We start from the raw sequence: 14,235 nt of genomic DNA on the forward strand, positions 1-14,235 counted from the left end.
CGGGAGCTGCCCCCAAGCTTCTGAAAGGTGCAGTCCAATAGTTAAAATCAGGTGTGAGGCCACACTTCCACGCTATGTGGATTATATATCTGGGCAGAAGAGTAGAATAGGTTCTTCCAATCCTTTGCTCCCATTGGCTGAGCCTTATTTGTGGTTCAGGATGTGTCTTTTGCTCCGATCATATGGCAAAGCCAGAAATTATAAAAGTATGGGTATTATAATCTTTGGACCAAACTCATATCCATCCATCTCTTCAATCAGCTGTCCCTCACTATTGATAATTCCTGTGTCCTGGTACATAGAAACGAATCATTCACTAAAGGACATCAGCCTAGAGCTGTGCTGACCGGTGTGGTAGCCACTAGCTATATGGGGCTATTTAATTAAAATGAAATAAAATTAAAAGTTCAGTTCCTCAGTCACCGTAGCCACCTTTCAAACACTCATTACTCACCTGTGGCTGATGGCTATTGTATTGGTCAGTGAAGATAAGGAACATTTCCATCATCATGGAAAAATTTTATGGACAGAGCTCATATAAAGACAGACGTGTGTATATAATAAAGATGTACCATGACACCCAGTATCACAGAGGCATGTGAAACAGTCTCTGAGTCTGGAGGATAAGGTGTCAAGCTCAGCCTGGAGGTAAGAGGGTTGGGAAGAGGGTCTTAAGCAAGGAAAAGAAGGGCTTTATTAGATATAAAAAGGAGTGCGTGAGAAGGCATTAGATGGAGATGGGCCATAGCAGCAGGAAGAACATGGTGAATTTAGGGCGTCACAAATTGTTTGTTGCTGAAGGGTGGGCTGTATCAGCAAGAGTGGAGGCAGGAGGAGCAGCCAGAGACCAGGCTAGAAAGGCTATTTGTTCAAGTATTTATCGGTTACCCTCTAGGAGTCTCTGGCTGTGGTGAATGAAACCCACAAGGTCCTTGCTGTCATGGTGTGTGTGTAAAAATTGGTGATAAGTGCTATAAAAACAGTGTAAATTAGAGCAGTCGTTCTCAAACTTTGGTACAGTACTATCATCTGGGAAGCTTTTAAAAATCATCATGCCCAGGTTTCACCTCCACGCCAATTAAATCAGGATATCTGGAGATAGAAGTCAGGCGTCCGTATTTTTTAAAGATTCAGAGGTAATTCCCACGAATCGTAAAGGTTGGGAACCACTGGGCTAGAGAGAAAATATCGCCCCCCCACGCCCCCTGCCCCACGCCCCCTGAGTGGGAATGTGCTTAGCATATTCAAGTATCAGGAAGCCGCAGGAGTGGAGAATGATTATTACACAGGACTCTTGTAGGCCATTGTAAGGACTTTGTCTTGTATTCTGATGTTAGCTGTGGTCTCTTCTTGTCCAGTCTCTTGAGCTGGAATGTAGCAGATGGAGCTGCTGTTACTCAGGATCAAAATCCTTAAATCTCGATAGTACTCTGTTTTCTCTTCTTTTCTTTTTTTAAAATGTTATTTATTTATTTTTGTCTGCGTTGGGTCTTCATTGCTGCGCGTGGGCTTTCTCTAGTTGCGGCGAGCGGGGGCTACTCTTCGTTGCGGTGCGCAGGCTTCTCATATTGCAGTGGCTTCTCTTGTTGCAGAGCACAGGCTGTAAGCACACGGGCTTCAGTAGTTGCAGCACGTGGGAGGGCTCAGTAGTTGTGGCTCATGGAGCACAGGCTCAGTAGTTGTGGTGCATGGGCATGTGGGATCTTCCCGGACCAGGGCTTGAACCTGTGTCCCCTGCATTGGCAGGCAGATTCTTAACCACTGCGCCACCAGGGAAGCCCAGTACTCTCTTTTCCTTTGAGTACTTTTGGATTTTGCCAAATTATCCTCCAGAAAGAGAAATATTTAAATTCTCATAAACAGTGGTGAGTGTGCTATTTCCCTTCAGCATTAGTATTAGTATTAGTACTGTCCTGTTTTTCTTGTGAGTTTTTTCTGTGTATTACCTGGATAATCTATCTTACTACTCTCAAATCTATATATTATATATATATATATTTTTAAATGTATTTTTGGCTGCATTGGGTCTTTGTTGCTACACACGGGCTTTCTCTAGTTGGAGCGAGCGGGGGCTACTCTTTGTTGCAGTGCATGGGCTTCTCATTGCAGTGGCTTCTCTTGTTGCGGAGCACAGGCTCTAGGCGCGCGGGCTTCAGTAGTTGTGGCTCGTGGGCTCAAGAGTGCAGGCCCAGTAGTTGTGGCGCACGGGCTTAGTTGCTCCGCGGCATGTGGGATCTTCCCGGATCAGGGCTCAAACCTGTGTCTCCTGCATTGGCAGGCGGATTCTTAACCACTGTGCCACCAGGGAAGCCCCTCAAATCTATGTATTTTAACAGATTCTTCAACAGTCACTTACTGAATATGTATTAAGTACCAGACACTATGCTAGGCTGTTTAAAAATATTATTGAAAGGAAATAAGGTAAGAATATCCAAATTATTTCTAAAAATGAAATCAGTGTTTCACTTAGTTTGCGTAAGACTTCTGTGTGATTCTAAAGACTTCTGCTTGGTTCTGGGCCACTGCTGGTCTCTGTAAATTGAGTTACTTAGAACTAGAACTGTTGGGAGTTAGGGACAAGGGATCCTGATTGATTGAGCGTGGAATGATGGTTTTCTTTGTCTTCCCTCTTTTCTCTGTCTCTACTGCCAATGGATGATTGCAGCAGCTTCTTAACTGGTCTCCTGGCCTGTAAACATTTTACTCCGTACTCCCTCCACCCAACCAAAAAAAAAAAACTAAAATTTCTAAACAGTTGTCAGAATGTCCTTTTAAAAATGGAGGTTTGCTCATGTCACTTCCCTGCTCAAAACCCTTCAGTGGCTTTGACTAAGATCAGACTCTTTAACAAGGACATCTATAACTTGGCCCAGCCTATTTCTTTAGCCTCCCTCTTGCAGAATCACTCACCTGGCCATGCCAGTCTACAACGTTCTACTCTTGGGACCATCACACATGCTGTCCCCTATGCTTATGAAACATAGGCATGACTCTTTACCTCTTTTCCTCTGAGATCTCTGATGCTCCTGCTGTGGAAATACACAGCATCCCATCCTTCGCCAATCATGGTACTTTATAATTGTGTCAACCACAGAGGAGGCATTTTCTCTGCCTTGTTCATAGTTCATGCACAGTGTCATGTCCCTAGAAGATGGCAAGAAAGTTTTTGTTGAATGAATACGTGAATGGGTGGACACAGTGTGAAAAGGACCTCACCATCATCAGCGCTCTGTTGATCCATTCATTTAAAAGAGGGTTTGAGCTTGTGTATGTGCCTTTGGAAAACTATTTTCTGGTGCCCAACTCTTCACCAAGTGGGAGCTTCAGCCCTGTCCTCTTCTCTCCCACTTTGTGCAGTTGCAAAGGTGTCCCATCTCCCCCATTTTTTTGGGTGGATGGGCATGAGAGTTCCCAGGCTCTGAGAGAGATGAGTCAGAAAGAGGAGTCATTCAGAAAGTAACTCAGTCAGAGCAACAGTGTCGCCCTTTGGCTGAACTTTCTCTCTTTCCCTGTATACCTTGAGATGCTAAGCTGGTGGCACTTCTGAGCTCTAGACTGTCAGACCACACAGCACAGGGATTCATAAGCCTTACTCTGGCACTTTCCCTTGAAAAGTCCTGGGGCCCTCTGACCTAAGTGAAATATTGATTGGGCTTGGGTGTGTTGTGTTTCCACCCCATAGTGGCTTCCAAGGTGGAAACCTTGAGAGCCCCTTTTATATTTCTCTGTAGCCTTTGGGGTGTTTGAGTTCAGCAGTCTTTTGGCATTTGGTGTATTTTGTGATAACATAGAATAGGATGGTGTTTGCCCAGAAGCTGGTAAGAAAGATTAGATTTAGTTAGAACTGTTCATCTGTGGGCTTTTAGAATTGGAAGGAACACTGTGGTTTGGTGATTCCCCTGAGGTGATAGGTGGGAGGGTAGGTGTCAGAACATCCAGAGAGGTGGGGCTTGCTATTTAACAGCCTGTGAGATTCATTGCTGTTTCCAGTATGTGTGTGGTAGCCCTGAAGTGTTGTGCAGGTACAAACATTTTTTTGAGACCCCAGTGTTATAGATGAGATTAAGGATCAGCATACTTTTTCTGTAAAGGGCCAGATAGTATTTTAGGCTTTTGGGCACACTCTCAGCTACAGCTGCTCAGCTCTGCCTTTGTAGGGGGAAAGCAGCCACAGACAATATGAAACAAACAAGTGTGGCTGTGTTTCAATAGAACTCTATTTGTGGACCCTGACATTTAAATTTCATGTAGTTTTCATGCGTCATGAAAAATTCTTTTGATTTTTTTCAACTGTTAAAAAATATAAGAGCCATTCTTAGCTCATGGGCCACACTAAAAAACGCTTCGGCCATAATTTGCTGACGCGTGATCTAGCCCAGGGATTCCCAGATCTAGCTGTCTTTCAGAATTACTTGGAGACCTTTTAAAGATGCTGATTCGCAGTCCCCTTCTCCCCTCTCTGAGGATTCTGATTCTGAAGGACTGGGGCATCTATATTTTTTACAGACGCTCTTCTTGTGATGCATACACACTCAGGGTTATAGAATCACCGATATTGATCTCACCCTGCCTTCCTGTTTTATAGTTGAAGAAACAGCCTTAGAAAGTTGACGTGATTTGTCGATAGTTATATAGAAAATAAATGGCATAACCAAAATTTGAACCCAGGTCTTGAACCCAGATCAGTGGTCTTTGTTCATATTATAACGTACTACTACTCCCTCCCCCACAGTAAACAAAGGAGCGATAAATACAGAATAGTCACAAATTCGTGGTTCTTTCTTTTCTTTAGACCTAGTGCCAGTTTTCCTCCTGAGAGCCAGCCCGGTACTCTAAGCTCAGCTGTCCCTCTGCTTGCTGGCGGTTTTCCGGAGCTGACTGCTGATTTGACATTTAGCCCAATTTCCCTCCAGTTTGCTGGCTTTAAGTAGGAGAGATAATGAAGTAACAGCAAGTAAATTGCTTTAATGTAAGACTTTGTTGAGGCAGCACCAAGCTGCAGTGTGAGAGTGAGAGCTGTTGTTTCAAGGGGTGCATTGGTTTTAAGAGGCACGTTTTACACTTGAATTCACATGGCTTAGATCCAGTCATCTAAGTAGGACAGCTCTACATGGAACTTGGGCTTAATTAGAGCTAATTGAGCTGTCATCCTGCCCAGAACAGTTCAGGGGTGAAGAAACTGAAGGTGAAGAGTAATCACCATACCTGCTCTACCTCAGCCTCAGTGTGGCTCTTTGGGATTCGAAGATGGACTTTTGTGATTTGCTTTGTCTCCCTACAAGGCATTTGAGTCTTGCTACTTGACTTGCCTATGCATTTTTATTTATCTATATCCTGGAAAGAGGAATACTGAAAGTTCTAATGAGCAGTTTTTATTCCTGCTATATGAGTATTATACTGCTGACTTACCGGTAGGCTTCCATGTTTTGTGTGCCGTGCCCTCCTTCCTCACTTTCTCTATCATCTCCTTAGATCTCCCTGCCACAGACTTTTCCTGGCTGAGGGATAGTGACAGTAAGGGAAGCACAGTCCCTCCTGGCACCTTCATAGTCAGAAGGCCTTGTCTTAGGTTTTGGAACATAAATGGGGAGTTGGCAAGTTGGTTTGTTATTTATCTTTTCTTCTTGGGCTACAAGTTCTTTGGCTTTGGGGACCCTGTCTTGTTGGTCTGCTCTTGATTGTGCCTGTCAGGGGAACACAGGGATGAAGGTGGGCAGCTTCACCTCTGTGCTCACATTCTTTTCCACCTGTGATCTCAGTGCTTTAGGGAGATAACTGGGCTTTGATGGCAGGCTCTGAAAGTCCTGGATATTTTCTAACAGGTACCATTGAAATTTGGTCTTCACCTGTGTTGTCTCATATCTAAGGGGATAGAGCCCCCCTTTTAAAACACAACAAAGTTTTTTTTTTTTTTTTTAGTGCTTGGTATATAAAAGTAGAGACATCCCAGATGAATAAATTAGAGAATGATAGTTTATGTTCCCCAAAACGCTTTAAAGACGCATGCCGGAATTCCTCTTAATACTGAGGAATTCCTCTCAATTCCTCCTACTGTCCTTAAAATGATTCACTTTTCAGAAATTCAGTTTTCCACACAACTTTTTAGAAGCAGGAACAACTATTAGGAATTAAAATTGGGCATATTTCAGAATCCTCTCCTCTGGTGATGTCTTGCTGCCTCTGAGGAGCTTCTTTCTCTTTCCTTGCTACACAGTTCATAAAGCACTTAGGCAGTTCTGAGTAGTAATAACCGGGGCTTGCATAAGACATTTATTCCTCAAAATGCTTTAATTTGTATTACTTCGTTTTATCCTTTCAGCTCTGAGTTAGGTACCGTCAGTGGTAGAAATTCCATTTTACAGTTGAGGAACAACCCAAACCATTTTACTCATAACCCCATAGTTAATGGAAGGACAGACTTTGTTGTGAGTGTCCAGAGACCTACCCATCCAACTATTGCCATTAGTGTCTCTTTGGGTCCTTGCTTTTAGATGGTACAAAAGGCCCAAGAGTCCCTTGTGAGTCGGCTGTGGACTTAAACCAGAGAGCCAGGAGCCCTTTAATAATTCTAAACACTGTCTCTTAGGGCTACACCCAAGAAGCATTTTTAGTTTCTGGTGAACAGTATGTAATTGCACGAGGAAGATCTGGAGACAGATAGTCTCACCATATGCGGAAAAACAGTTCTTTCTCTACCTGAGTGAGACCATCTGAGTGTATTGTTAAGAATCAAAAAGCTCCAAACATGAAGCCAATCCATGGTGATGTGCTGGAGAGGGAGGAAGCTCAGACTAAGACCTTCCTTTTTTGGGCTTGGTATCAGTTAGGTTTTCCAGAAGCTCTGCCTCAGCGCTTGCTGACTTCATGTTATTAATTTACGACAGTGCTTAGTCCCATTTTGATCAATGTGTAACAAATCTCCTTCCTCAGTATAACGTGTTTTACCTCTCTCTAGAATGTATCTACATTTTAGCTCCTTTCCTACTCAAAATGTTGGTGACAGATAAAGAGAAACTATATTTAGGGTAACAGGTACTTTCAGACTAAAAATAAAGCAGTGGTTCTCAATAACCAAGGTCAGAGAGAATGTGTGTATAGTTTGACAAAGTTTGCTAAGATTCCCTTCACTATCACTAGTTGAAAAAACAATGCATTGAAATCCTTTCTTTAACGAATCCTTTCTTTAACTAAAGATATATAACTATATCTTTCTACTAGATATAGTTAAAATGTGATAATGCAGGTGTGAAGTCAGGTAATTAAGTAGGCCTTCATCTACTACCCTACAGAGAAGGATCTTTGGGAAGTATAGCTAGAACTCCAGCATTAAAAAACCTCATGGTGCACTCATTTTGTTCCAGGAGGCACTGTGAGTACACACTGTTTCCTACCTAATGGGTAAGGAAAACTTAAAGGTAAAACTGAACTGCTCTTTTTAGTTGCTCTTCCCCCCTCATTGGCTCTTCATGAATAAGCTCACCTGTTCTCTTCCTGAGATAGATGGCAGTTTAAGGGGAGGAGAACTGTTTTGGAATCGGAAGACCTGGGTTCAAGTTCTGTCATTCACTGGTTTAAGTTGCTTGAATTTCTGAGCTATCTTGCGGCTTGGGGGATAGTAATTGGCTTGAACGAGATGGGTTTAATATCGTTCTGTTTCTACCAAAGTATCCTGTATGTATAAATATAACTAGTTGTGGATGAGTTAACCAGTTTATGATTGGCAGCTGGAAAAAGGGACAGTTGAGTTAAAACAAGAATAGAGAGAGAATATATATTTTTACCTTTTTATTTTGAAATAATTTTATACCCATAGAAAAGTTGCAAGAATAATACAGGGAACTCCTGTATATCCTTCACCTGGAATCTCCAGTTGTTAACATTTTACCACTCACTCTACCATTCATTGGGAGAGAATGTTCAGCTGACACTTGAGTGTTTACAGATGCTGAGCATGTGCTTTTAGTTGCCTTATCTCATGCACCAGTCCCTTAATGGTATAGGTACTGTTTATCTCCACTGCGTAGAAAGAAAAACTTTGGGAGGTTAGATCAGTTTGCCTGAGACCCCACAGCAGGTAAGTGGCAGAGGTTTGAGGGGTAAGTTTTCACCACCTTCCTTTGCGTTCTAGCCCAGGCCTTGCCACTAACAGTGGCGGAGCCCTCGGCCATTTATTTTGTGGCAGGTCCTCATCTTTCCCTTCTGTTCATGGAACCCAGTGTTCCCTGCCCTGACTCACCTCACTATAGAGACAGGTTACTTTCCATGAAGTATCCTTTTTAACTACAGGAAATCAGAGTTTTGTCTTGTATTGCTGATTAAGTGTAATTTGTTTAAGCAAATATAAAGACTGAAGATTGTTTGCAGTTTGTGGTTGAAGTCATTGGGGAGGTGAGAAGCCCTCCTTTCCTCACCACCCAGCTTCCTTGTGAAATTGGTGGAACTGCCACAATTTGAATGGTTTTCTGTTTTGCAGGGTGTAAACCAGAAGAGTATTTTCCTCTTGGGCACAGCATCCAGGGTGCTGGACTGTTCTTGCCCTAACCACCACCTTGAGACTCAAATCCTTTATCTGTCTTCCCTGTCTGGCTACAGGGCCCTGAGCATATTGCTTCCAGGAGACCAGGGAAGATGACAGGGTTTGGTCTTTAGATTATTTCCACTTTCTTTGGAGTTGAATTTTTTTCCCCTGCCTTGTTTTGCTTAGAGGAATGTATCCCCTAAATTTTGATAGAAGTAGATTTTCTAGAAACCTTGAACTGAGATTGAAAATTCGGTAGCTCGTGGCTGTGAGCCAGATGTGGCTGGCAAAACGTGGCTTTTGGCTTGCCTAATGTTTAAATTTTTTTTCTTTAGTAGCCAACATTTAAAAGCCAGAGGATTTCCACATAACCCCAGCTTTCAGTTTTTCTTTCAAAGAAAAGAAAAGAAAAAAAAAAGGAAAGGTTTGAACTTTTATTTTCAAAGCTGGAGAAGTACAATTTGATAAGCTAGTTAGTGGTGGGATTACCTTACCCTTGGTTACCAAAGAAGAGTTGTTTTTTGGGTAGGTAGAAAAACAGCTCGTAAGAAGGAGAAGGGACTTATCCAAGATCATCATCATCCCTGTCCTGTACTTGTCAGTGTTTCATTTCCGTCATTATGGGGACAGAGTGACTTCTAGATGGCAGAGGGTGACAGCCATCTACCCAGCTTAGTTGGAATTCAGTGCTTCGCTCCCTGCACACAGACACTACTGCCAGCAGGGGGTGCTGCCGTTCACCGAGCCTGCTGTCATCTTGGCTCAGCTGAGCAGCAGCTGTTGGGCATGGGCTCTGGGTCTGTGTGAGAGTTTGGGCATGTTCATTTGGTTCCCATCCCTAGTGCCCACCCCTTAGACCCTGGCCAGGTTATTGTGTCACTAGGGACTCTGTTCAGTAACAGGAAACTGGGGAAAGTTTAATTGTTTTCTCCTCTCTTTTTTTCCCATGCAGCTGAACAAAAGGTTCATCCTCAGTTTTCTCCATGCCCATGGGAAGCTGTTTACCCGGATTGGGTAAGTGTGCAGGATGTTTATTTTATTTTCCTACATTACAAGTCATTTTGGAATTTAATATTGTTAGCAACTAGACTGTGTTTGTAACTGAGGGCACAGGGTGTGAATTCTTAGGGGCCTCCAACTTCTCTCCTCTTCCCTTCACTCACTCTCCCTACTGTGCTCATGAAGTTTGGGAAATATTACTCCTCCATCCCTCTGGCTCCCCCTTCCTACCTTTACTAAAGCCCCCTTTTAACCACAATCTTTTCCCAGCCCCCAACCCTAATCCCTCTGGGTTTCTCTTTCCTCTGCCTTCCGGCTCAGCCCTAGTGAGCTCCGCAAGGAAGTCATGCTTAGTCCCTGGGTTGCAGCTGCAGGGGTCCTCCTTGGGGGAAAATACTATCCACTAATTTTCCCTTGAAAATTAGTGGACAGTAATTTCTTTCTTCCAACATTGTTCTCTTCCTTCGAACCATACCCCCTTCCTCCTGTGCTCAGTTTCCTGCACCATATTGCTGACCTCAGTAAATGCTAAGACTTCTCTATGGTTTCACCATTCACCACGGGTTTCCATATAAATCTCAGGGAAGGTGGTTTCGGTGAGACCCTGTTACTTAATCCATTAAGTCTCTGGAAGAGATCAGGTTTTGAGTATCCCTTCGGTGGATCCGAGTTTCTCCTCACTGTGTAAGCTGGTGCCCCCTGTGCTGAGTGCCTCGTTATTCCAGGAGAGGAATGGGGGCAGTGCCCTCAGGTCGTCTCTGCATTTTAATATTTTCTGAGTTGGAGGTTTTATTGTGAACTACCCTTTGAGGTGATTTGCTTTGGATTATAGTTCCCCCAGTTGTTGTCAGTGTTTGCCTTTCACTTTCTTTTTTATTTAAGATTTCTAATTAATTTATTTTTTTTGGCTGTGTTGGGTCTTTGTTGCTGCGTGCGGGCTTTCTCTAGTTGTGGTCAGCAGGAGCTATTCTTTGTTGCGGTGCGTGGGCTTCTCATTGCAGTGGCTTCTCTTGTTGCAGAGCACGGGCTCTAGGCATGTGTGTTTCAGTACTTGTGGCACGTGGGCTCAGTAGTCATGGCTCGCAGGCTCTAGAGTGCAGGCTCAGTAGTTGTGGCGCATGGGCTTAGTTGCTCCGCAGCATGTGGGATTTCCCGGACCAGGGCTCGAACCCATGTACCCTGTATTGGCAGGCAGATTCTTAACCACTGTGCCACCAGGGAAGCCCTCCCTTTCACTTTCTGTCATAACCTTGTAAGTGTATCTGTAATGCTCTAGAAGGTTTCCTTAGTGGGAGAAGCTGAAAAGCTTTGTCCTGCTTGAAGAAACACTGTTTGTGGATGGTAAACTAGACACTGTACCTTTTACATATTCATTTGTCATCAGCCTGGGCAAGAGTGACAGGGATGGCTATAGTCTTGATTTTGAAATGACTTGGGAAACTTGGAGTAGTGCCAATAGATGCATCTGTACCAGCAGAAATAAGTGTGACGTGATTTACTCAGCAAAGTAAACTAGGTGCATCAGTAACAACCCCTCACCCCACCCCCATGTCAGCGTTTTTGCTTAAGACTGTTGTATCCCGAGTGCCTGGCATGTAGTAGGTGCTCAGTAAATATTTGTTGTAGGAAGAAGTGAATTATTACAAGAAATGGGTAGATTGTGAAAGACTGGAGAGAAGGATCTAGTATTCTATGGGTCGTAGTAGGCCAGTCAGTAGTGAGTAATGTAAAGTTGCAGTTTCAGGGTGGGTGCAGTTTCAGGATTATTATCTTATAATAAGAAGATATTATTTCATAAAATAGCACATCATATCAGAAATACCACTGTACTGCACTTAAAGTAGGTGCTATGGTTCCTTATCTCTTTATTTCTTTTAAAATTCTCATTTAAAAAATCTTTTTTCCCCCTTACTACCTTTCTAGTCAGTATTTTCTCCTTTTTTCTTTTCCTGTGTTTATTTCTTTAACTTTTTATGTACCCCATGTTTGCCCTAAGTCAGGATTTCTCAACCTCTGTACTGTTAATATTTTGAACCTTATAATTCTTTGTTGTAGGGGCTGTCCTGTGTAGGATGTTTAACAGCATCCCAGGCTTCTACCCACTGCATGCCAGTAGCATTCCTTCTCTTCACCCCCAGTTAGGACAATTAAAAATGTCTCTAGACATTGCCAAATGTTCCCCGCAGTACAAAATTGCTCCTGGTTGAGAACCACTGCCCTAGGTATTTCTTAGCTCTGTTAGAGACTCTTGGGACTAAAAAAAGTTATAAATCTTGGTCCAGAGTATACGAATGTTTAGGAGATATATATATATATATATACACATACATACACACACACACACACACACATATATATATATTTTTTAAATCAGTTTAAGCATTAGTTAGAACCTTATTTTTTCCCCTTTTTAAAACTCTCATATTAAGATATTTTGAAGGAAGTTTGAGAAAGGATCACAATAATGATTAAAAAGCTAGAAATTGATTTCTGAGAGGACAAATTAATCTTTAAAAAAATAAGGTAGGGCTTCCCTGGTGGCGCAGTGGTTGAGAGTCCGCCTTCCGATGCAGAGGACGCGGGTTCGTGCCCCGGTCTGGGAAGATACCACATGCCGAGCAGCTGGACCCGTGAGCCATGGCCGCTGAGCCTGTGCGTCCGGAGCCTGTGCTCTGCAGCGGGAGGGGCCACAGCAGTGAGGGGCCCGCGTACCGCAAAAAATAAAAAATAAGGTAAAAAAAGTTTTATTTGGAGACAGCTGTTGGGGGTACCCTAACTGTGTTTAAATGTTAGGGTCATAACCAAATAGTTTTGACTTCTTTAGGATGACAGCAAGAGAAAAATACAATAGGCTTATGTTGCAGCTGGAGAGGTTTGGGTTAGGTGTAAGAAGATTTCACAGAGGGAAGACGTTCAGGAATTTTCTTCTCTGGAAGCCTTTGCGAGCAAATAGATTATCTCATTTGTCAGAGGTGGTTTGCTGTGGTCCAGATTATTTTTCAAGATCTCTTCCATTTCTGCATATAACATATTCTGTTGGCAAAAAGATAAGGCCAGTCTAGTTGCACCTTCATGAACAGCGAGTCGTCGTAGTGTTCATATGAGGAAAATGTACGTAAATTCTAGGCACCCCAGCCCCTCGGTGAGTACTCCTCTTGTGCTCTCCTAGAGGTAAAAAGAGAATTGAGCCCCATATTTATTCTGGAAGGCAGAAACAGCAATAATTTTTCTATTGGAAAAAAAGAAGTATAGAAGTCTGTAAGACTAGAAAAGCAATGAGCCCGAGCCACACACAACAACATGGACTGCTGCCTAATTACCAAGAAGATGTGAAATGTGGGAGGCGTTGAAAACGAATTAAGAGTGAGGAGATTGTAATGGGGAGCAGCTGAAGACACATCCACTGTCCCGCCTGCCTGCTGAGAAAAGCCCCCCGTGGCTCTCCCAGTCTTCATCTTGTCCGTGCCCCGTGTTCTCCGTTGCATCCGCGTACGCTTGAGGGCCTAATGTGTGCAACGCTGGTCTCCTTCCTCTCAGCAACCAGCGAAAAAGAGGTGCGGAGTGTTAGATGGAATCAAGTGCCAAAAAGAGTTTGTTTTTCTCCGCTGACTAGTTCTAAGACCTCGAGAGGGAACAAGTCAGAGCCTCTGTGGGCTCTGGTTTCCTTATCAGTAGTTTAAATAGATGATCTCCAAGGTCTGTTCCAGTCCTTATGTTCTGTAGCACTATGACTTTTTTCCCCTCATTGTTACCCTGTCAAACGGCTTAGTTGTTTTGTTTTGTTTTTTGCTACTGGTTCGCTCCTATCTTGTTCAGTTTTTAAAAATTAAGGTGTTAAGAAAAGTTAGGGAGCCTGATTCTTTTCTGCAGAGAATGTTGTCTGGCCCAGCTGTGTTCCCCAGCATATGAGAGGTTGGGTCCGGCCCCGTTAGTCACTATCTGAGTCACTCACGGGTCTAGGTCCCAGTATTGTCTGAAAGAATGGTTTCTTGAAACTACCATTCAAATGAGACAAGGTATCTCTGGAGATCACTTCAGAAAGCAGTCACTTTAGCCAGCGAAACTCGTATCCTGAAAGTGACCATACCTTCTGCAGCTTTAAAGGATGGGGCCGGAATCCTCTCAGGCTCAGGAAGGGGAATAGGTCAGGGTGCCGTGTGGCTCCTGACAGACACTGGCTTTCCCCGGGAGAGGCAGATCAGACCTGTGCTCAGACTCCTCTGAGAGAGGTCGGGAAGCCGGCAGCCTGTAGACTTTTGATTTGTGACAAACAGAATAATTTTGCTTCCCATTATAGCCTAGGTTGAAGTTACCACTTTAGTTTTTACTTGCTTGCCGAGTCATGCTATTTGCACAGCTTCAAGATCTCTTGGAATTCAAAGGCTCATGTTTATTTTGGACTCTGAATTGTTAAGAATATAATGTTTGTGTCTTGATTTTTTTAAAATTATAAATGTATTATATACAAAAGCCAGAAGTATTCATTGTAGGGGAAATCTTTTTACTATATACAGTGCTTATTGTAAAATATTTAGAAAAACCAGCAACAAGAAGAAATAAAAAGTTATTCTCACTATCCAGAGACGACTATCTACCACTAACACTTGGTGTATATTTTATCTTCTTTTCTATACATCACGCACACACATTTTCTTATTTATTTTCTACAAATATGTATAAAAAGGGATCGCGTTAAACTACTTTAAAACTGTCCACAT

The 14,235-nt window shown here is 43.0% G+C and overlaps 1 protein-coding gene across 2 annotated transcripts in view; it reads left to right on the forward strand.

Moving 5' to 3' along the window:
- Positions 1 to 14,235, forward strand: part of SMG6 (SMG6 nonsense mediated mRNA decay factor) — a 234,875-nt gene that overhangs the window by 40,444 nt on the left and 180,196 nt on the right. For both annotated transcript variants that reach the window (XM_032615690.1, XM_032615689.1), the window contains exon 9: positions 9,471 to 9,532. In XM_032615690.1, the coding sequence (XP_032471581.1) occupies positions 9,471 to 9,532 (62 nt within the window). The remainder of the gene's footprint in view (positions 1 to 9,470; positions 9,533 to 14,235) is intronic.

Source organism: Phocoena sinus, chromosome 20, assembly GCF_008692025.1.
Source record: "Phocoena sinus isolate mPhoSin1 chromosome 20, mPhoSin1.pri, whole genome shotgun sequence".
NCBI classification, from domain to species: Eukaryota; Metazoa; Chordata; class Mammalia; order Artiodactyla; family Phocoenidae; genus Phocoena; species Phocoena sinus.